Source organism: Gobio gobio (genome assembly GCF_949357685.1).
Source record: "Gobio gobio genome assembly, chromosome: 6".
NCBI lineage: Eukaryota > Metazoa > Chordata > Actinopteri > Cypriniformes > Gobionidae > Gobio > Gobio gobio.
The window spans coordinates 61,980,779-62,004,286 of NC_137102.1; the positions used below are offsets into that span (position 1 = coordinate 61,980,779).

Here is a 23,508-nt window from a genome sequence, read left to right on the forward strand (position 1 = left end):
CACTCAAGAGTAACACTCAGAGAACACTCAGAGAACACTCAGAGAACACTCTAGAGTAACTGATGGGGCACTGATGGTATGAGCTCTTGTTGTGTCAGTATTTCAGCAGATCTTCTCATGTGCTCTGGTGTTCTGTCGGCAGGACGCAGTGGCCATTCAGCTGGAGGACGAGAGGCTGGTGAAGATTGGAGAGGTGCTGAAGGATTTACCTGCTCTTCACCACAGGTCAACATCACACACACACACACACACTCAGAGCATGTGGCAAAACACACACACAACCTCCGCTCTAACACCAAACTCCTCACAAACCTGCACGATCTGTCCAGCTCCAGAAGGGACCAATGAACTAAACTATCATTGCAGATTTAATACAAACGATTGTTTCGAAGTTGAACATTTTTGGATGAACTGACCCTTTAAGATCCGTCCACTGAAAGGAATCTGGAAATTGAGAATATGATTATGACCTAATCATATATAGATTTAATCTAAATCCATTGTGTTCCTTTAACACTCTCTGTCTTCAGAACGCTGGAGTATCTGATGCGTCATCTGGTCAAAATGTCCTCATATGCGTCTGAGACCAACATGCACTCAAGAAACCTCGCCATCGTTTGGGCCCCAAACCTCCTCCGGTACGTGTGTGTGTGTGTGTGTGTGTGTGTGTGTGTGTGTGTCGCCTGACGCTCTGACTGTGAGTGTGTGTGTGTGTCGCCTGACGCTCTGAGTGTGAGTGTGTGTGTGTGTGTGTGTGTCGCCTGACGCTCTGACTGTGAGTGTGTGTGTGTGTGTCGCCTGACGCTCTGAGTGTGAGTGTGTGTGTGTGTGTGTGTCGCCTGACGCTCTGAGTGTGTGTGTGTGTGTGTGTGTGTGTGTCGCCTGACGCTCTGAGTGTGAGTGTGTGTGTGTGTGTCGCCTGACGCTCTGAGTGTGAGTGTGTGTGTGTGTCGCCTGACGCTCTGAGTGTGTGTGTGTGTGTGTGTGTTTCGCCTGATGCTCTGAGTGTGAGTGTGTGTGTGTGTGTGTGTGTCGCCTGACGCTCTGAGTGTGTGTGTGTGTGTGTGTGTGTGTGTGTGTGTGTCGCCTGACGCTCTGAGTGTGAGTGTGTGTGTGTGTCGCCTGAAGCTCTGTGTGTGTGTGTGTGTGTGTGTGTGTGTGTGTGTGTGTCGCCTGACGCTCTGAGTGTGTGTGTGTGTGTGTGTGTCGCCTGACGCTCTGAGTGTGAGTGTGTGTGTCGCCTGACGCTCTGAGTGTGTGTGTGTGTGTGTGTGTCGCCTGACACTCTGAGTGTGAGTGTGTGTGTGTGTGTGTGTGTCGCCTGACGCTCTGAGTGTGAGTGTGTGTGTGTGTGTGTGTCGCCTGACGCTCTGAGTGTGAGTGTGTGTGTGTGTGTGTGTCGCCTGACGCTCTGAGTGTGTGTGTGTGTCGCCTGACGCTCTGAGTGTGAGTGTGTGTGTGTGTGTGTCGCCTGACGCTCTGAGTGTGAGTGTGTGTGTGTGTGTCGCCTGACGCTCTGAGTGTGTGTGTGTGTGTGTGTGTCGCCTTATGCTCTGAGTGTGTGTGTGTTTCGCCTGACGCTCTGAGTGTGTGTGTGTGTTTCGCCTGACGCTCTGAGTGTGTGTGTGTGTTTCGCCTGACGCTCTGAGTGTGTGTGTGTGTTTCGCCTGACGCTCTGAGTGTGTGTGTGTGTTTCGCCTGACGCTCTGAGTGTGTGTGTGTGTTTCGCCTGACGTTCTGAGTGTGTGTGTGTGTGTTTTGCCTGACGCTCTGAGTGTGTGTGTGTTTCGCCTGACGCTCTGAGTGTGTGTGTGTGTGTTTCGCCTGACGCTCTGAGTGTGTGTGTTCAGCCTGACGCTCTGAGTGTGTGTGTGTGTGTGTGTTTCACCTGACGCTCTGAGTGTGTGTGTTCAGCCTGACGCTCTGAGTGTGTGTGTTTCGCCTGACGCTCTGAGTGTGTGTGTGTTTCGCCTGACGCTCTGAGTGTGTGTGTTTCGCCTGACGTTCTGAGTGTGTGTGTGTTTCACCTGACGCTCTGAGTGTGTGTGTTTCGCCTGACGCTCTGAGTGTGTGTGTGTTTCGCCTGACGTTCTGAGTGTGTGTGTGTGTGTGTCGCCTGACGCTCTGAGTGTGAGTGTGTGTGTCGCCTGACGCTCTGAGTGTGTGTGTGTGTGTGTGTGTCGCCTGACGTTCTGAGTGTGTGTGTGTGTGTGTGTGTCGCCTGACGCTCTGAGTGTGTGTGTGTGTGTGTGTGTGTCGCCTGACATTCTGAGTGTGAGTGTGTGTGTCGCCTGACGCTCTGAGTGTGTGTGTGTGTGTGTGTGTCGCCTGACGCTCTGAGTGTGAGTGTGTGTGTGTGTGTGTGTCGCCTGACGCTCTGAGTGTGAGTGTGTGTGTGTGTGTGTGTGTCGCCTGACGCTCTGAGTGTGAGTGTGTGTGTGTGTGTGTGTCGCCTGACGCTCTGAGTGTGTGTGTGTGTGTGTGTCGCCTGACGCTCTGAGTGTGAGTGTGTGTGTGTGTGTCGCCTGACGCTCTGAGTGTGAGTGTGTGTGTGTGTGTGTGTCGCCTGACGCTCTGAGTGTGTGTGTGTGTGTGTGTCGCCTTATGCTCTGAGTGTGTGTGTGTTTCGCCTGACGCTCTGAGTGTGTGTGTGTGTTTCGCCTGACGCTCTGAGTGTGTGTGTGTGTGTTTTGCCTGACGCTCTGAGTGTGTGTGTGTTTCGCCTGACGCTCTGAGTGTGTGTGTGTGTGTTTCGCCTGACGCTCTGAGTGTGTGTGTTCAGCCTGACGCTCTGAGTGTGTGTGTTTCGCCTGACGCTCTGAGTGTGTGTGTGTTTCGCCTGACGCTCTGAGTGTGTGTGTTTCGCCTGACGTTCTGAGTGTGTGTGTGTTTCACCTGACGCTCTGAGTGTGTGTGTTTCGCCTGACGCTCTGAGTGTGTGTGTGTTTCGCCTGACGCTCTGAGTGTGTGTGTGTGTGTGTGTGTGTTTCGCCTGACGTTCTGAGTGTGTGTGTGTTTCGCCTGACGCTCTGAGTGTGTGTGTGTTTTGCCTGATGCTCTGAGTGTGTGTGTGTGTGTGTGTGTTTCGCCTGACGCTCTGAGTGTGTGTGTGTGTTTCGCCTGACGCTCTGAGTGTGTGTGTGTGTGTGTTTCGCCTGACGCTCTGAGTGTGTGTGTGTTTCGCCTGACGCTCTTTGATTTTGTGTGTGTGTGTTTCGCCTGACGCTCTGAGTGTGTGTGTGTGAGTGTTTCGCCTTACGCTCTGAGTGTGTGTGTGTGTGTTTCGCCTGACGCTCTGAGTGTTTGTGTGTTTCGCCTGACGCTCTGAGTGTGTATATGTGTGTGTGTGTGTTTCGCCTGACGCTCTGAGTGTGTGTGTGTGTTTCGCCTGACGCTCTGAGTGTTTGTGTTTCGCCTGACGCTCTGAGTGTGTATATGTGTGTGTGTGTGTGTGTGTTTCGCCTGACGCTCTGAGTGTGTGTGTGTGTTTCGCCTGACGCTCTGAGTGTTTGTGTTTCGCCTGACGCTCTGAGTGTGTATATGTGTGTGTGTGTGTGTGTGTGTTTCGCCTGACGCTCTGAGTGTGTGCGTGTGTGTGTGGGTGTTTCGCCTGACACTCTGTGTGTGTGTGTGTGTTTCGCCTGACGCTCTGAGTGTGTGTTTCGCCTGACGCTCTGAGTGTGTGTGTGTGTGTGTGTGTGTGCTTCGCCTGATGCTCTAAGAGTGTGTGTGTCGCCTGACGCTCTGAGTGTGTGTGTGTGTGTGTGTGTCGCCTGACACTCTGAGTGTGAGTGTGTGTGTGTGTGTGTGTGTCGCCTGACGCTCTGAGTGTGAGTGTGTGTGTGTGTGTGTGTCGCCTGACGCTCTGAGTGTGAGTGTGTGTGTGTGTGTGTGTCGCCTGACGCTCTGAGTGTGTGTGTGTGTCGCCTGACGCTCTGAGTGTGAGTGTGTGTGTGTGTGTGTCGCCTGACGCTCTGAGTGTGAGTGTGTGTGTGTGTGTCGCCTGACGCTCTGAGTGTGTGTGTGTGTGTGTCGCCTTATGCTCTGAGTGTGTGTGTGTTTCGCCTGACGCTCTGAGTGTGTGTGTGTGTTTCGCCTGACGCTCTGAGTGTGTGTGTGTGTTTCGCCTGACGCTCTGAGTGTGTGTGTGTGTTTCGCCTGACGCTCTGAGTGTGTGTGTGTGTTTCGCCTGACGCTCTGAGTGTGTGTGTGTGTTTCGCCTGACGCTCTGAGTGTGTGTGTGTGTGTTTTGCCTGACGCTCTGAGTGTGTGTGTGTGTTTCGCCTGACGCTCTGAGTGTGTGTGTGTGTGTTTCGCCTGACGCTCTGAGTGTGTGTGTTCAGCCTGACGCTCTGAGTGTGTGTGTGTGTGTGTGTTTCACCTGACGCTCTGAGTGTGTGTGTTCAGCCTGACGCTCTGAGTGTGTGTGTTTCGCCTGACGCTCTGAGTGTGTGTGTGTTTCGCCTGACGCTCTGAGTGTGTGTGTTTCGCCTGACGTTCTGAGTGTGTGTGTGTTTCACCTGACGCTCTGAGTGTGTGTGTTTCGCCTGACGCTCTGAGTGTGTGTGTGTTTCGCCTGACGTTCTGAGTGTGTGTGTGTGTGTGTCGCCTGACGCTCCGAGTGTGAGTGTGTGTGTCGCCTGACGCTCTGAGTGTGTGTGTGTGTGTGTGTGTCGCCTGACGTTCTGAGTGTGTGTGTGTGTGTGTGTGTCGCCTGACGCTCTGAGTGTGTGTGTGTGTGTGTGTGTGTCGCCTGACATTCTGAGTGTGAGTGTGTGTGTCGCCTGACGCTCTGAGTGTGTGTGTGTGTGTGTGTGTCGCCTGACGCTCTGAGTGTGAGTGTGTGTGTGTGTGTGTGTCGCCTGACGCTCTGAGTGTGAGTGTGTGTGTGTGTGTGTGTGTCGCCTGACGCTCTGAGTGTGAGTGTGTGTGTGTGTGTGTGTCGCCTGACGCTCTGAGTGTGTGTGTGTGTGTGTGTCGCCTGACGCTCTGAGTGTGAGTGTGTGTGTGTGTGTGTGTGTGTCGCCTGACGCTCTGAGTGTGTGTGTGTGTGTCGCCTTATGCTCTGAGTGTGTGTGTGTTTCGCCTGACGCTCTGAGTGTGTGTGTGTGTGTTTCGCCTGACGCTCTGAGTGTGTGTGTGTGTGTTTTGCCTGACGCTCTGAGTGTGTGTGTGTTTCGCCTGACGCTCTGAGTGTGTGTGTGTGTGTTTCGCCTGACGCTCTGAGTGTGTGTGTTCAGCCTGACGCTCTGAGTGTGTGTGTTTCGCCTGACGCTCTGAGTGTGTGTGTGTTTCGCCTGACGCTCTGAGTGTGTGTGTTTCGCCTGACGTTCTGAGTGTGTGTGTGTTTCACCTGACGCTCTGAGTGTGTGTGTTTCGCCTGACGCTCTGAGTGTGTGTGTGTTTCGCCTGACGCTCTGAGTGTGTGTGTGTGTGTGTGTGTTTCGCCTGACGTTCTGAGTGTGTGTGTGTTTCGCCTGACGCTCTGAGTGTGTGTGTGTTTTGCCTGATGCTCTGAGTGTGTGTGTGTGTGTGTGTGTTTCGCCTGACGCTCTGAGTGTGTGTGTGTGTTTCGCCTGACGCTCTGAGTGTGTGTGTGTGTGTGTTTCGCCTGACGCTCTGAGTGTGTGTGTGTTTCGCCTGACGCTCTTTGATTTTGTGTGTGTGTGTTTCGCCTGACGCTCTGAGTGTGTGTGTGTGAGTGTTTCGCCTTACGCTCTGAGTGTGTGTGTGTGTGTTTCGCCTGACGCTCTGAGTGTTTGTGTGTTTCGCCTGACGCTCTGAGTGTGTATATGTGTGTGTGTGTGTTTCGCCTGACGCTCTGAGTGTGTGTGTGTGTTTCGCCTGACGCTCTGAGTGTTTGTGTTTCGCCTGACGCTCTGAGTGTGTATATGTGTGTGTGTGTGTGTGTGTTTCGCCTGACGCTCTGAGTGTGTGTGTGTGTTTCGCCTGACGCTCTGAGTGTTTGTGTTTCGCCTGACGCTCTGAGTGTGTATATGTGTGTGTGTGTGTGTGTGTTTCGCCTGACGCTCTGAGTGTGTGCGTGTGTGTGTGGGTGTTTCGCCTGACACTCTGTGTGTGTGTGTGTGTTTCGCCTGACGCTCTGAGTGTGTGTTTCGCCTGACGCTCTGAGTGTGTGTGTGTGTGTGTGTGTGTGCTTCGCCTGATGCTCTAAGAGTGTGTGTTTCGCCTGACGCTCTGAGTGTGTGTGTGTGTGTGTGTGTGTTTCGCCTGACACTCTGAGTGTGTGTGTGTGTGTTTCGTCTGACGTTCTGAGTGTGTGTGTGTGTTTCGCCTTACGCTCTGAGTGTTTGTGTGTTTCGCCTTACGCTCTGAGTGTTTGTGTTTCGCCTGACGCTCTGAGTGTGTATGTGTGTGTGTGTGTGTGTTTTGCCTGACGCTCTGAGTGTTTGTGTTTCGCCTGACGCTCTGAGTGTGTATGTGTGTGTGTGTGTTTCGCCTGACGCTCTGAGTGTGTGTGTGTGTTTCGCCTGACACTCTGAGTGTGTGTGTGTGTGTATGTGTGTGTGTTTCGCCTGACACTCTGAGTGTGTGTATGTGTGTGTTTCGCCTGACACTCTGAGTGTGTGCGTGTGTGTGTGGGTGTTTCGCCTGACACTCTGAGTGTGTGTGTGTGTGTGTGTGTGTTTCGCCTGACGCTCTGAGTGTGTGTGTGTGTGTGTGTGTGTGTGTGTGTTTCGCCTGATGCTCTAAGAGTGTGTGTTTCGCCTGACGCTCTGAGTGTGTGTGTGTGTGTGTGTGTGTGTGTGTGCGTGTGTTTCGCCTGATGCTCTAAGAGTGTGTGTTTCGCCTGACGCTCTGAGTGTGTGTGTGTGTGTGTGTGTGTGTGTTTCGCCTGACACTCTGAGTGTGTGTGTGTGTGTTTCGCCTGACGTTCTGAGTGTGTGTGTGTGTGTGTGTGTGTGTGTGTTTCGCCTGATGCTCTGAGTGTGTGTGTGTGTTTGTGTGTTTCGCCTGACGCTCTGAGTGTGTGTGTGTGTGTGTGTGTTTCGCCTGATGCTCTGAGTGTGTGTGTGTGTTTCGCCTGACGCTCTGAGTGTCTGTGTGTGTGTGTGTGTGTTTGTGTGTTTTGCCTGACGCTCTGAGTGTGTGTATGTGTGTGTGTGTGTGTGTGTGTGTGTGTGTGTGTGTGTGTGTGTTTTTTCGCCTTACGCTCTGAGTGTGTGTGTGTGTGTGTGTTTTGCCTGATGCTCTGAGTGTGTGTATGTGTGTGTGTGTGTGTGTGTGTTTCGCCCGACGCTCTGAGTGTGTGTGTGTGTGTGTTTCGCCTGACGCTCTGAGTGTGTGTGTGTGTGTGTGTGTGTGTGTGTGTGTTTCGCCTGACGCTCTGAGTTTGTGTGTGTGTGTGTGTTTCGCCTGACGCTCTGAGTGTGTGTGTGTGTGTGTTTCGCCTGACGCTCTGAGTTTGTGTGTGTGTGTGTGTTTCGCCTGACGCTCTGAGTGTGTGTGTGTGTTTCGCCTGACGCTCTGAGTGTGTGTGTGTGTGTGTTTCGCCTGACGCTCTGAGTTTGTGTGTGTGTGTGTGTTTCGCCTGACGCTCTGAGTGTGTGTGTGTGTGTGTGTTTCGCCTGACGCTCTGAGTTTGTGTGTGTGTGTGTGTTTCGCCTGACGCTCTGAGTGTGTGTGTGTGTGTGTTTCGCCTGACGCTCTGAGTGTGTGTGTGTGTGTGTTTCGCCTGACACTTTGAGACGACACTCCTTTATGAAGAGATTATATTAATATAATAACTCTCTGCAGATCGAAGGACATCGAGTCGACTGGTTTTAACGGCACTGCAGCGTTCATGGAGGTTCGCGTTCAGTCCATCGTGGTGGAGTTTATTCTCACTCATGTGCCCGAGCTTTTCCCTGGAACAGGTATTTTATCTTCCTCAGTGAAAGTATATCGAGTGAAGCGCTTCTCAAACAAGAGCAGATGTAGGGGCGGGGCTTGAGTGTGTCTGTGGGGAACTGATTGGATGGTTGTGGTTTGCTATTGGCTGATCTCATGTGAGTGACAGGTGGCCCCGCCCTCATCATCAGAGAAGAGAAGCTGCAGAGGGAGGGGAAGGTTTAAATGTCAATCAAATGTCATTTCGGTTTGTTCATTCATTTTGGGGGCATTTTTGTTCATTTTGAGGGCATTTTTGTTCCTTTTGATGGCATTTTTGTATACTCTGGGGCCATTTCTGTCCAATTTGGGGGTATTTTTGTTTATTTTGGGGGCCTTTTTGTTCATTTTGGGGGCATTTTGTCCATTTTGGGGGCATTTTTGTTCATTTTGAGGGCATTTTTGTTCATTTTGGGGGCATTTCTGTTCATTTTGGGGGCCTTATTGTTCATTCTGGGGGCATTTTTGTTAATTTTGGGGGCCTTTTTGTTCATTTTGAGGGCCTTTTTGTTCATTTTGGGGGCTTTTTTGTTTATTTTGGTGGCACGTTTGTTTATTTTGGGGTCATTTTTGTTAATTTCGGGGGAATTTTTGTTCATTCTGGGGGCACTTTTGTTCATTTCAGGGACATTTCTGTTCATTTCGGAGACATTTTTGTTCATTCTGGGGGCACTTTTGTTCATTTCAGGGACATTTCTGTTCATTTCGGAGACATTTTTGTTCATTTCGGAGACATTTTTGTTCATTTTGGGGGCATTTTTGTTTATTTTGCAGACATTTTTGTTCATTTTGGAGACATTTTTGTTCATTTCGGAGACATTTTTGTTCATTTTGGGGGCATTTTTGTTCATTTTGGAGACATTTCTGTTCATTTCGGAGACATTTTTGTCCATTTTGGGGGCATTTTTGTTCATTTTGGGGGCATTTTTGTTCATTTTGGGGGGCATTTTTGTTTATTATGGGGGCATTTTTGTTCATTTTGGGGGCCTTTTTGTTCAAGTCAAGTCAAGTCAACTTTATTTATATAGCGCTTTTAACAATGCAGATTGTTTCAAAGCAGCTTCACAGTGTTAAACAGGAAAATAATGCAGCATAATTTTATTCAGCTGTATAGCCATTCTGGAAAAGACGCTGATGTCATCAGTTCATCACAATTATCATACAGTGACAGTGTGGGCTTTAGATCAATAATTTGATCGGTAATTTAGTTTAAATGGTTAATTTAGTTTATTAATTAGATTTATTTCGATGTTTAGTTGAAAAATTTAGTGTCCCCAACTGAGCACGCCAAGCCAGAGGCAACAGTGGCAAGAAAACCAAAACCCCATCAGGTTTGTTCATTTTGGGGGCATTTCTGTTCATTTCAGAGACATTTCTGTTCATTTCAGAGACATTTTTTATCATTTTGGGGGCATTTCTGTTCATTCCAGAGACATTTTTTTTATCATTTTAGGGGCATTTCTGTTCATTTCGGAGACATTTCTGTTCATTTCAGAGACATTTTTTATCATTTTGGGGGCATTTCTGTTCATTTCAGAGACATTTTTTATCATTTTGGGGGCATTTCTGTTCATTTCAGAGACATTTTTGTTCATTTTGGGGGCACTTTTGTTCATTTCGGAGACATTTCTGTTTATTTTGGGGGGATTTTTGTTCATTTTGGGGGCCTTTTTGTTCATTTTGGGGGCCTTTTTGTTCATTTCGGAGACATTTCTGTTTATTTTGGGGGCATTTTTGTTAATTTTGGGGGCATTTTTGTTTATTTTGGGGGCACTTTTGTTCATTTTGGAGACATTCTGTTCAATTTGGGGGCATTTTTGTTCATTTTGGAGACATTTTTGTTCAATTTGGGGGCACTTTTGTTCATTTTGGAGACATTTTTGTTCATTTTGGGGGCACTTTTGTTCATTTTGGAGACATTCTGTTCACTTTGGGGTAATTTTTGTTCATTTTGGAGACATTTTTGTTCAATTTGGGGGCACTTTTGTTCATTTTGGAGACATTTTTGTTCATTTTGGGGGCACTTTTGTTCATTTTGGAGACATTTTTGTTCAATTTGGGGCACTTTTGTTCATTTTGGAGACATTTTTGTTCATTTTGGAGACATTTTTGTTCATTTTGGGGGCCTTTTTGTTAATTTTGGGGGCATTTTTGTTTATTTTGGAGACATTCTGTTCAATTTGGGGGCATTTTTGTTCACTTTGGGGTCATTTTTGTTCATTTTGGAGACATTTTTGTTAAATTTAGGGGCACTTTTGTTCATTTTGGAGACATTTTTGTTCATTTTGGGGTCACTTTTGTTCATTTTGGAGACATTTTTGTTCATTTTGGGGGCACTTTTGTTCATTTTGGAGACATTTTTGTTCAATTTGGGGGCACTTTTGTTCATTTTGGGGGCACTTTTGTTAATTTTGGAGACATTTTTGTTCATTTTGGAGACATTTTTGTTCATTTTGGAGACATTTTTGTTCATTTTGGGGGCATTTTTGTTAATAGAGAAGAGCTGCAAGCATAGGCGGAGTTTTGGTGGATCTCATGTGAGTGACAGGTGGCCCCGCCCTCGTCATCAGAGATGAGTTTTGATATGGTTATATCTCCAGTCGTTTCTCTTCTCCTGATTTATGAATGTTTAGATGTTTGTGCTGGAGAACATGTTAATGAGAGTTTCCTGTTTTATCTCAGGATTGGCTGTGGAGCGCAGGAAGTCCCTCCCGTCCCCCTCGATTCTGTCCGGCCAGGACGATCCTTTCTTCAAATCCCTTCCTCTTCACTGTCCAGGAAACCTCAGCCCCGGAGACGGACCTCCACCCATGCGGCCGTACCACTCCATCATCGATGGCACTGACAAGTACAGCTGGCCACATGTTGTGTAGTTGTGTTGTTATTCATCATCTGTGAAGTGTGTGTGGTGAGGCTGATCTGTGTTGTGTTCAGGAGGAAGGGCTCCCTCAAAGCAAGGAAGTGGAAATCCATCTTTAATTTGGGCGGGAGACTCCACGATCCCCGCAAGAAGAACAAATACTGCACTAAAGGTAAGATTCTGTGCTAAAGTCCGCGGATGAGCTTCTCTCTCACATCTAACGCTTCTCTTCCGCTCCTCCTCCTCCTCTTCATCAGAGAAAGAGAAGACGACGCTGAGGCCTGCGAAGAGCATGGACTCGCTGAGCTGCGGCCCTTTTGCAGGAGAAGGTGAGGAGCTTTAGGACCCAGCGGAGTGAGTTAGCGCTAGTCCATCCCTCGGGTCATTTGGACCCGCGACGGAAGGATTTGTTACAAAGTGAATTCATCATGTTAGCTTCTTGATTAAAAATGCTAGCAAAATAGTAATCGTGTTAGCATTATGCTAACAATTTGTTAATCATGTTATCTTCTTGATAAAAACAGGCTAGCAACATGGTAATCGTGTTAGCATAATGCTAGCAAAATGTTAATCATGTTAACTTCATGATAATTTTTTTTTAGCAAAATGGTAATCCTGTTAGCATCATGTTAACAAACATGGAAATCGTGTTAGCATTATTCTAGCAAAGATGTTAATTGTGTTAGCATCATGCTAACAACATGTTAATCATGTTAGCATCTTGATAAAAAAATGCTAGCAAAATGATAATCCTGTTAGCATTATGTTAACAGCATGGAAATCGTGTTAACATCATGCTAGCAAAATGTTAATCATGTTAGCTTCTTGATAAAAAAATGCTAGCAAAATGGTAATCCTGTTAGGATAATGCTAGCAACATGGAAATTGTGTTAGACTCATGCCATCAAACATGCTAATCGTGTTATCATCATGCTAACAACATGTTAATCATGTTAGCATTTCTTGATAAAAAAATGCTAGCAAAAAGGTAATCCTGTTAGCATTATGGAGAACCCTCTGCGGAGTGATTTAACGCTCATCCATCCTTCGGGTCATTTGGACCCGCGACGGAAGGATTTGTTACAAAGTGAATTCATCATGTTAGCTTCTTGATAAAAACAGGCTAGCAACATGGTAATTGTGTTAACATAATGCTAGCAACATATTAATCATGTTAACTTCTTGATAATTTTTTTTAGCAAAATGGTAATCCTGTTAGCATCATGTTAACAAACATGGAAATCGTGTTAACATTATTCTAGCAAAGATGTTAATTGTGTTAGCATCATGCTAACAACATGTTAATCATGTTAGCATCTTGATAAAAAAATGCTAGCAAAATGGTAATCCTGTTAGCATTATGTTAACAGCATGGAAATCGTGTTAACATCATGCTAGCAAAATGTTAATCATGTTAGCTTCTTGATAAAAAAAATGTTAGCAAAATGGTAATCCTGTTAGCATTATGGAGAAGCCTCTGCGGAGTGAGTTAACGCTCATCCATCCTTCGGGTCATTTTGACCCGCGACGGAAGGATTTGTTACAAAGTGAATTCATCATGTTAGCTTCTTGATAAAAACATGATAGCAACATGGTAATTGTGTTAACATAATGCTAGCAACATGTTAATCATGTTAGCATCTTGATAAAACAGGCTAGCAACATGGTAATTGTGTTAACATAATGCTAGCAACATGTTAATCATGTTAGCATCTTGATTAAAACATGAAAGCAACATGGTATTTGTGTTAGCATTATGGAGAACCCTCTGCGGAGTGATTTAACGCTCATCCATCCTTCGGGTCATTTGGACCCGCGACGGAAGGATTTGTTACAAAGTGAATTCATCATGTTAGCTTCTTGATTAAAAATGCTAGCAAAATAGTAATCGTGTTAGCATTATGCTAACAATTTGTTAATCATGTTAGCTTCTTGATAAAAACAGGCTAGCAACATGGTAATCGTGTTAGCATAATGCTAGCAAAATGTTAATCATGTTAACTTCTTGATAATGTTTTTGTTAATAAAATGGTAATCCTGTTAGCATCATGTTAACAAACATGGAAATCGTGTTAGCATTATTCTAGCAAACATGTTAATTGTGTTAGCATCATGCTAACAACATGTTAATTATGTTAGCATCTTGATAAAAAAATGCTAGCAAAATGGTAATCCTGTTAGCATTATGTTAACAACATGGTAATCGAGTTACCATCATGCTAGCAAAATGTTAATCATGTTAGCTTCTTGATAAAAAAAATGCTAGCAAAATGGTAATCCTGTTAGCATTATGGAGAACCCTCTGCGGAGTGATTTAACGCTCATCCATCCTTCGGGTCATTTTGACCCGCGAGGGAAGGATTTGTTACAAAGTGAATTCATCATGTTAGCTTCTTGATAAAAACATGATAGCAACATGGTAATTGTGTTAACATAATGCTAGCAACATGTTAATCATGTTAGCATCTTGATAAAACAGGCTAGCAACATGGTAATTGTGTTAACATAATGCTAGCAACATGTTAATCATGTTAGCATCTTGATTAAAACATGAAAGCAACATGGTATTTGTGTTAGCATTATGCTAACAACATGGTGATCCTGTTAACATCATGCTAACAACATGTTAATTATGTTAGCTTCTTGATAAAAACAGGCTAGCAACATGGTAGTCGTGTTAGCATAATGCTAGCAACATGTTAATCATGTTAGCTTGGTAATGGTAATCCTGCTAACATCATGCTACCAAATTGAAATCGAGTTCTTATTAATGCTAGTAAAATGTTAATCATGTTAGCTTCTTGATAAAAACAGGCTAGCAAAATGGAAATCGTGTTAGCATGATTCTAGCAAACATGGTAATTGTGTTAACAAAATGCTAGCAACATGTTAATCATGTTAACTTCTTGATATTTTTTTTTTAGCAAAATGGTAATCCTGTTAGCATCATGTTAACAAACATGGAAATCGTGTTAGCATTATTCTAGCAACATGGAAATCGTGTTAGCATTATTCTAGCAAACATGGAAATCGTGTTAGCATTGTTCTAGCAAACATGGTAATCGTGTTAGCATCATGTTAACAACATGGAAATCGTGTTAGCATTGTTCTAGCAAACATAGTAATCGTGTTAGCATCATGTTAACAACATGGAAATCGTGTTAGCATTGTTCTAGCAAACATAGTAATCGTGTTAGCATCATGTTAACAACATGGAAATCGTGTTAGCATTGTTCTAGAAAACATGGTAATCGTGTTACCATCATGCTATCAAAATGTTAATCATGTTAGCTTCTTGATAAAAAATTCTAGCAAAATGGTAATCCTGTTAGCATAATGCTAGCAACATGGAAATTGTGTTAGCCTCATGCTAGCAAACATGTTAATCGTGTTATCATCATGTTAACATGTTAATCATTTTAGCATTTCTTGATAAAAAAACCATAGCAAAATGGTAATCGTGTTAGCATAATGGAGAACCCTCTGCGGAGTGAGTTAACGCTCATCCATCCTTCGGGTCAGTTTGACCCGCGAGGGAAGGATTTGTTACAAAGTGAATTCCTGTAATAGTGAAGCATCCATATGTGTGTGTCTCAGACTCCAAGCACCCTCCGGCTCATCTTCCCCCTATGCTTATGCCCACGGCCTCGGGCAGCTCAGAGGGCGTGGCTTCTGCCGGCGGGGGCGTGTCCAGTGGATATGCGGTGACGTACAGGCGGACGGGCGGGGCTCAGGTCAGTATGGTCAGCACAGGGACTCCGGGCACTTACAATCGTCTGGACTCTGGGGGCGGAGCCAATGCAGCCGAGGGGGCGTGTCAGGGCGTGTCCAGATCGCCCGGAATGACCAGCAAAGCTGACCGGCGAGCCGGCATCCACATCTCCGGGCCTTTCTCTGTGACCGTCCCGCTTCACATCACCTCCGGACTGGCTCTGGGTGTTCTGCACGGCGGCTGGAACGACAAAGAGCCCGCGGAGGAAGAGGAGGATGGAAAGAGCAGAGCTGAGGAGGCTCAGGAGAGGAAGGCAGAGGTCAGCGGTTGCCTGGACAACCAGGTGGATTGTGGGAAGGAGACAGCGGAGGAGGCCGTGGAAGAGAGAGACCCACCGAGCAACAGAGAGAACAAAGAAGAGCCCATGCCAGATATCAAAGAGGAAACCGCAGACGAGGATTACATGGGTAATATTATCATTATCATTCCTGTCGTTGTTTTTGCACAAAAAAATCGCCCTAGCAACCATTTTTAGAGCACCCTAGCAACAAGTTCCATAGACTTCCATTCAAAGATATCAAAGGGATAGAAGTGTCAGAAACATGAGGTTGGGCTCGTTTGATTTGGGGCAACAAACACTTCAAAATTTCCTAGCCATGCCCTAGCAACCATTTAGGGCACCCTAGCAACCCCGACACAAAGAGGGATATCTTCAAATCTCAACGTCATAGAGGCATGGGGTCGCTTTATATCATTCATACTGGCAAGCAGCATTTGGAGTCTCATCATCGTCAGCTGCCAAGCCACTCCTTAGCAACCAAACAGAGTACCCTAGCAACCGTTCTGCACGACCTGTATCTCTGCAGCAGAGCATCATAACTAATGCTAACAAGGCTCAAGGGTTAAAACATGATAAAAACAAGTCAAAATGTGCAATGTAATTGTGTTAACATTATTCTAACAACATGCTATTCATGGTAACATCTTGATAAAAACAGGCTAGCAACATGGTAATCGTGTTAACATTATGCTATCAACATGTTAATCATGTTAACATCTTGCTAAAAATGCTATCAAAATGGTAATCCTGTTAGCGTTATGCTAACAAACATGTTAATCATTTTAGCTTCTTGATAAAAACAGGCTAGCAACATGGTAATTGTGTTAGTATCGTGCTAACAGCATGTTAATTGTGTTAGCATCATGCTAGCAACATGCTAATTATGTTAACATATTGATAAAATCATGTTATCAACATGTTAATTGTGTTAGCATAGTGCTATCAACATGGTAATTGTGTTAGCATAGTGCTAACAACATGGTAATTGTGTTAGCATCTTGATAAAAACATGCTAGCAGTGTAGTTGTGCACGGCAAACACCACTCACATAATATTATCATTATCATTCCAGTCGTTGTTTTTGCAAAAAAAAATTGCCCTAGCAACCATTTTTAGAGCACCCTAGCAACAAGTTCCATAGACTTCAATTCAAAGATATCAAAGGGATAGAAGTGTCAGAAACATGAGGTTGGGCTCGTTTGATTTGGGGCAACAAACACTTCAAAATTTCCTAGCCATGCCCTAGCAACCATTTAGGGCACCCTAGCAACCCCAACACAAAGAGGGATATCTTCAAATCTCAACGTCATAGAGGCACGGGGTCGCTTTATATCATTCATACTGGCAAGCAGCATTTCTTTTGTCTCATCATCGACAGCTGCCAAGCCACTCCTTAGCAACCAAACAGAGTTCCCTAGCAACCGTTCTGCACAACCTGTATCTCTGCAGCAGAGCATCATAACTCATGCTAACAAGGCTCAAGGTTTAAAACATGATAAAAACAAGTCAAAATGTGCAATGTAATTGTGTCAACATTATGACAACAACATGCTATTCATGGTAACATCTTGATAAAAACAGGCTAGCATTTTAATTGTGTTAGCATCATGATAGCAAACATGCTAATCATGTTAGCATCTTGATCAAAACAGGCTAGAAACATCACACAAACATGCTTGCAGCATGTTAATTATAGCATGGCAGGCCTAACCATGTTATGCATAATTCTAACACAATGTTAATCATGTTAGCTTCTTGATAAAAACAGGCTAGCAACATGGTAATCGTGTTATCATAATGCTAGCAAATTGTTAATTATGTTAGCATATTGATAAAAACAGGCTAGCAACATGGTAATCGTGTTATCATAATGCTAGCAACATGTTAATCATGTTAGCTTCTTGATAAAAACAGGCTAGCAACATGGTAATAGTGTTATCATAATGCTAGCAACTTGTTAATTATGTTAGCATATTGATAAAAACAGGCTAGCAACATTGTAATCGTGTTATCATAATGCTAGCAACATGTTAATCATGTTAGCTTCTTGATAAAAACAGGCTAGCAACATGGTAATCGTGTTATCATAATGCTAGCAACATGTTAATCATGTTAGCATCTTGATAAAAACAGGCTAGCAACATGGTAATCGTGTTAGCATAATGCTATCAACATGTTAATCATGTTAACATCTTGCTAAAAATGCTATCAAAATGGTAATCCTGTTAGCATTATGCTAACAAACATGTAAATAATTTCAGCTTCTTGATAAAAACAGGCTAGCAACATGGTAATCGTGTTAGCATAATGCTAAAAGCATGTTAATTGTGTTAGCATTATGTTAGCAAAAAACGTGCTAATTATGTTAGCATATTGATAAAATCATGTTATCAACATGGTAATTGTGTTAGCATAGTGTTAACAACATGGTAAGTGTGTTAGCATTGTGCTATCAACATGGTAATTGTGTTAGCATCATGCTAGCAAACATGCTAATTATATTAGCATATTGATAAAATCATGTTATCAACATGGTAATTGTGTTACCATAGTGCTGTCAACATGGTAATTGTGTTAGCATAGTGCTAACAACATGGTAATAGTGTTAGCATCTTGATAAAAACATGCTAGCAGTGTAGTTGTGCACGGCAAACACCACTCACATTTTCTGCAGGAAATGTTCATTCATTAAAATGTAACTAAAAGATTTCCCCACGGTTTATCATAATGAATTGCAAAAATATTTTGATTGACAAGTTTTGTTAATGTTATGTTTAAATATGTAAATGTGGCATTGTCTAATTAAATATGCGCTAATTTGCATACATTTCCAGAACATACATTTGAACATTGGATAAAGCCCGACTCAGAACTCTTGTTGACATTAGAGGAGATTCCGGATATAAATCTGTATGACCAACCCTTGAGAATATGGATATGAATAAAACTGTACGTTTTGATTCTGTGTTCGATGAACTCTTTGAGCTGTGGGAACTGATGCCGAATGTAAATGTTCCCACAGAGATGAAAGGAAACCTCCACCCAGCGCCGGTCAGTCCGCTCCACTACGAGGACATGGAGTTTGACCAGGAGCTGGACCTACAGGAGGCCTTTGGGTTCCTGGACTCCATGGACAACTGTGCTTCAAACCAGGTGCGTTCACTCAGGTGTCACTCTCTCGGCCAGCGAGAGATTATTACCTGCCAATAATAATTAAAAATAAAATAAATTATTAATTAATTTACATTTGTTCAAATATTATTAAAACTTGATGAGTAAAGTTGGGTTGAGACAGCTAGACCAGAAAGTAGTTTTATCAGCTTTAAGTTTGAAATAGTTTTGCTTTAGTTTAACAATTTTAAGAGTTGTTAACATGAATTAGCACGTTTTTTTAACATTTTACTAGCATGAATTAGCATGTCATTAGCATGATTTCGCATGTTGTTATCATGATTTTGCTAGCATGCTTTAGCATTTCGCTATCATTGCTTTTACATGTTGTTAATATGAATTAGCATGTAGCTAACATGATTTAACACGTTGCTAGCATGTTTGAACATTTTGTTAGCATGTCGCTAGCATGAGTTTACATGCTATTAGCATTAATTAGCATGTTGCTACCACATTGTTAGCATTAATTAACATTTTGGTAACATGTTAACATGAATTAGCTTGTTGGTAACATGATTTAATGTTACTAGCATTTTAGTATGTTGGTAGCATTAATTAGCATGTTTTATTTATTTATTTTAGTATGAATTAACATGTGGTTAACATGATTTTGCATTTTGTTAGCATGAATTAGCATGTCATTAGCATGATTTTGCATTTTGTTAGCATGATTTTGCTAGCATGATTTAACATGTTGCTATCATTGCTTTTACATGTTGTTAACATGAATTAGCATGTCGCTATCATTAGTTTACATGCTATTAGCATTAATTAGCATTTTGCTACCATATTGTTAGCATTAATTAACATTTTGGTAACATGTTAACATGAATTAGCTTGTTGCTTACATAATTTCATGTTACTAGCATTTTAGTATTTTGGTAGTATTAATTAGCATGTTTTATCTTGTTATTAGTATGAATTAGCATGTGGTTACCATGATTTTGCATTTTGTTAGCATGAATTAACATGTTGCTACCATGTTTTACCATTTTGCTAACATGTTTAGCATGTCGTTAGCATGAATTAGCATGTTTGCTTGCATGTCCTAAGCTATTTGCTAGGCTTTGTTTGTGATATACAGGTGCTGGTCATATAATTAGAATATCATCAAAAAGTTGATTTATTTCACTAATTCCATTCAAAAAGTGAAACTTGTATATTATATTCCTTCATTACACACAGACTGATATATTTCAAACGTTTATTTATTTTCATTTTTATGATTATAACTGACAACTAAGGAAAATCCCAAATTCAGTATCTCAGAAAATGAGAATATTACTTAAGACCAATACAAAGAAAGGGTTTTTAGAAATGTTGTCCAGCTGAAGAGTATGAGCATGTCCAGCACTCAATGCTCAGCTGGGGCTGGTTTAGCCTGAATTACTGCAGCGATGCGGCATGAGGAGATCAGACTGAGGCATGAGGAGATCAGACTGAGGCATGAGGAGATCAGACTGAGGCATGAGGAGATCAGACTGAGGCATGAGGAGATCAGACTGAGGCATGAGGAGATCAGTCTGAGGCATGAGGAGATCAGACTGAGGCATGAGGAGATCAGACTGAGGCATGAGGAGATCAGACTGAGGCATGAGGAGATCAGACTGAGGCATGAGGCATGAGGAGATCAGACTGAGGCATGAGGAGATCAGACTGAGGCATGAGGAGATCAGACTGAGGCATGAGGAGATCAGACTGAGGCATGAGGAGATCAGACTGAGGCATGAGGAGATCAGACTGAGGCATGAGGAGATCAGACTGAGGCATGAGGAGATCAGACTGAGGCATGAGGAGATCAGTCTGAGGCATGAGGAGATCAGACTGAGGCATGAGGAGATCAGACTGAGGCATGAGGAGATCAGACTGAGGCATGAGGAGATCAGACTGAGGCATGAGGAGATCAGACTGAGGCATGAGGAGATCAGTCTGAGGCATGAGGAGATCAGTCTGAGGCGTGAGGAGATCAGACTGAGGCATGAGGAGATCAGTCTGAGGCATGAGGAGATCAGACTGAGGCATGAGGAGATCAGACTGAGGCATGAGGAGATCAGACTGAGGCATGAGGAGATCAGACTGAGGCATGAGGAGATCAGACTGAGGCATGAGGAGATCAGACTGAGGCATGAGGAGATCAGTCTGAGGCATGAGGAGATCAGACTGAGGCATGAGGAGATCAGTCTGAGGCATGAGGAGATCAGACTGAGGCATGAGGAGATCAGTCTGAGGCATGAGGAGATCAGACTGAGGCATGAGGAGATCAGACTGAGGCATGAGGAGATCAGACTGAGGCATGAGGAGATCAGACTGAGGCATGAGGAGATCAATCTGAGGCATGAGGAGATCAGACTGAGGCATGAGGAGATCAGACTGAGGCATGAGGAGATCAGACTGAGGCATGAGGAGATCAATCTGAGGCATGAGGAGATCAGACTGAGGCATGAGGAGATCAGACTGAGGCATGAGGAGATCAGACTGAGGCATGAGGAGATCAGACTGAGGCATGAGGAGATCAGTCTGAGGCATGAGGAGATCAGACTGAGGCATGAGGAGATCAGTCTGAGGCATGAGGAGATCAGACTGAGGCATGAGGAGATCAGACTGAGGCATGAGGAGATCAGACTGAGGCATGAGGAGATCAGTCTGAGGCATGAGGAGATCAGTCTGAGGCATGAGGAGATCAGTCTGAGACATTACATTACATTTACATTTAGTCATTTAGCAGACGCTTTTATCCAAAGCGACTTACAAATGAGAGCAATAGAAGCAACTACAACAGTCAGAGGCTACAGTATGCAAGTGCTGTAACAAGTCTCAGTTAATCTAACACAGAACACACAGGATTTTTTTTATTTATTTATTTTTTTTATAAATAAATTAGACAGACAGAAAAATGAATAGAATGTTAAGTGCTATTCTTGATTGGTCAGGTGCTGCTGGAAGAGATGCGTCTTTAGATGTTTTTTGAAAATGGCTACAGACTCGGCTGCTCGAATTGAGATAGGCAGGTCATTCCACCAGGTGGGGGCAGTCCAGGAAAAGGTCTGTGACAGCGATTTCATGCCTCTCTGGTATGGCACCACAAGGCGTCGTTCACTGGCAGAACGCAAACTCCTGGAGGGTGTGTATGTCTGAACAAGCGAGTTAAGGTATATTGGTGCAGAGCCAGTGGTTGCTTTGAAGGCGAGTACCAGTGCCTAGAATTTGATGCGAGCAGCTATTGGCAGCCAGTGGAGTCTGATGAAGAGAGGCGTGACGTGCGCTCTCTTCGGCTCGTTAAAGATCACCCTCGCCGCTGCATTCTGGATCAGTTGCAAGGGTTTGATAGTGCATGCCGGAAGGCCTGCTAGAAGAGCATTACAGTAGTCCAGTCTGGAGAGAACAAGAGCTTGGACCAAGAGTTGTGTGGTCAGCTCAGATAGGAAGGGTCTAATCTTCCTAATGTTGTATAATGCAAATCTGCAGGACCGGGTTGTTGCAGTGATGTGGTCAGTGAATTTTAGCTGATCATCGATCACAACTCCAAGATTCCTGGCTGTCCTGGACGGAGTTATGGTTGATGATCCTAGCTGAATGGAGAGATTGTGATGAAGTGCTGGGTTGGCTGAGACCACAAGCAGTTCAGTCTTTGCAAGGTTGAGTTGCAGGTGATGCTCCTTCATCCAGGCAGAAATGTCTGTTAGGCAGGCAGCAATACGAACACCAACCGTGGGATCATCTGGTTGAAATGAGAAGTAGAGTTGAGTGTCGTCTGACATGAGGAGATCAGTCTGAGGCGTGAGGAGATCAGACAGGCATGAGGAGATCAGACTGAGGCGTGAGGAGATCAGACAGGCATGAGGAGATCAGACTGAGGCATGAGGAGATCAGTCTGAGGCATGAGGAGATCAGACTGAGGCATGAGGAGATCAGACAGGCATGAGGAGATCAGACTGAGGCATGAGGAGATCAGTCTGAGGCATGAGGAGATCAGACTGAGGCATGAGGAGATCAGACTGAGGCATGAGGAGATCAGACTGAGGCATGAGGAGATCAGACTGAGGCATGAGGAGATCAGTCTGAGGCATGAGGAGAACCAATACAAAGAAAGGGTTTTTAGAAATGTTGTCCAGCTGAAGAGTGTGAGCATGTCCAGCACTCAATGCTCAGCTGGGGCTGGTTTAGCCTGAATTACTGCAGCGATGCGGCATGAGGAGATCAGACTGAGGCATGAGGAGATCAGACTGAGGCATGAGGAGATCAGTCTGAGGCATGAGGAGATCAGACTGAGGCATGAGGAGATCAGACTGAGGCATGAGGAGATCAGACTGAGGCATGAGGAGATCAGTCTTAGGCATGAGGAGATCAGACTGAGGCATGAGGAGATCAGACTGAGGCATGAGGAGATCAGACTGAGGCATGAGGAGATCAGTCTGAGGCGTGAGGAGATCAGTCTGAGGCATGAGGAGATCAGACTGAGGCGTGAGGAGATCAGACTGAGGCGTGAGGAGATCAGTCTGAGGCGTGAGGAGATCAGACTGAGGCATGAGGAGATCAGTCTGAGGCATGAGGAGATCAGACTGAGGCATGAGGAGATCAGTCTGAGGCATGAGGAGATCAGACTGAGGCATGAGGAGATCAGTCTGAGGCATGAGGAGATCAGTCTGAGGCATGAGGAGATCAGTCTGAGGCATGAGGAGATCAGACTGAGGCATGAGGAGATCAGACTGAGGCATGAGGAGATCAGACTGAGGCATGAGGAGATCAGTCTGAGGCATGAGGAGATCAGACTGAGGCATGAGGAGATCAGACTGAGGCATGAGGAGATCAGTCTGAGGCATGAGGAGATCAGACTGAGGCATGAGGAGATCAGACTGAGGCATGAGGAGATCAGTCTGAGGCATGAGGAGATCAGACTGAGGCATGAGGAGATCAGTCTGAGGCATGAGGAGATCAGACTGAGGCATGAGGAGATCAGTCTGAGGCATGAGGAGATCAGTCTGAGGCATGAGGAGATCAGACTGAGGCATGAGGAGATCAGACTGAGGCATGAGGAGATCAGACTGAGGCATGAGGAGATCAGTCTGAGGCATGAGGAGATCAGTCTGAGGCGTGAGGAGATCAGACTGAGGCATGAGGAGATCAGACTGAGGCATGAGGAGATCAGACTGAGGCATGAGGAGATCAGTCTGAGGCGTGAGGAGATCAGACTGAGGCATGAGGAGATCAGTCTGAGGCATGAGGAGATCAGACTGAGGCATGAGGAGATCAGTCTGAGGCATGAGGAGATCAGACTGAGGCATGAGGAGATCAGTCTGAGGCGTGAGGAGATCATACTGAGGCATGAGGAGATCAGACTGAGGCATGAGGAGATCAGACTGAGGCGTGAGGAGATCAGTCTGAGGCGTGAGGAGATCAGACTGAGGCATGAGGAGATCAGACTGAGGCATGAGGAGATCAGACTGAGGCATGAGGAGATCAGTCTGAGGCGTGAGGAGATCAGACTGAGGCATGAGGAGATCAGACTGAGGCGTGAGGAGATCAGACTGAGGCGTG

General features: G+C 45.0%; 1 protein-coding gene across 1 annotated transcript in view; it reads left to right on the top strand.

Moving 5' to 3' along the window:
* Positions 1-23,508, top strand: part of LOC307127413 (uncharacterized protein) — a 46,284-nt gene that overhangs the window by 14,939 nt on the left and 7,837 nt on the right. Inside the window, exons 5-12 of the mRNA XM_079818628.1 lie at positions 143-225; positions 531-638; positions 7,759-7,877; positions 10,573-10,738; positions 10,825-10,922; positions 11,008-11,079; positions 14,348-14,929; positions 17,825-17,955. Coding sequence (XP_079674754.1) covers positions 143-225; positions 531-638; positions 7,759-7,877; positions 10,573-10,738; positions 10,825-10,922; positions 11,008-11,079; positions 14,348-14,929; positions 17,825-17,955 — 1,359 coding nt within the window. The remainder of the gene's footprint in view (positions 1-142; positions 226-530; positions 639-7,758; positions 7,878-10,572; positions 10,739-10,824; positions 10,923-11,007; positions 11,080-14,347; positions 14,930-17,824; positions 17,956-23,508) is intronic.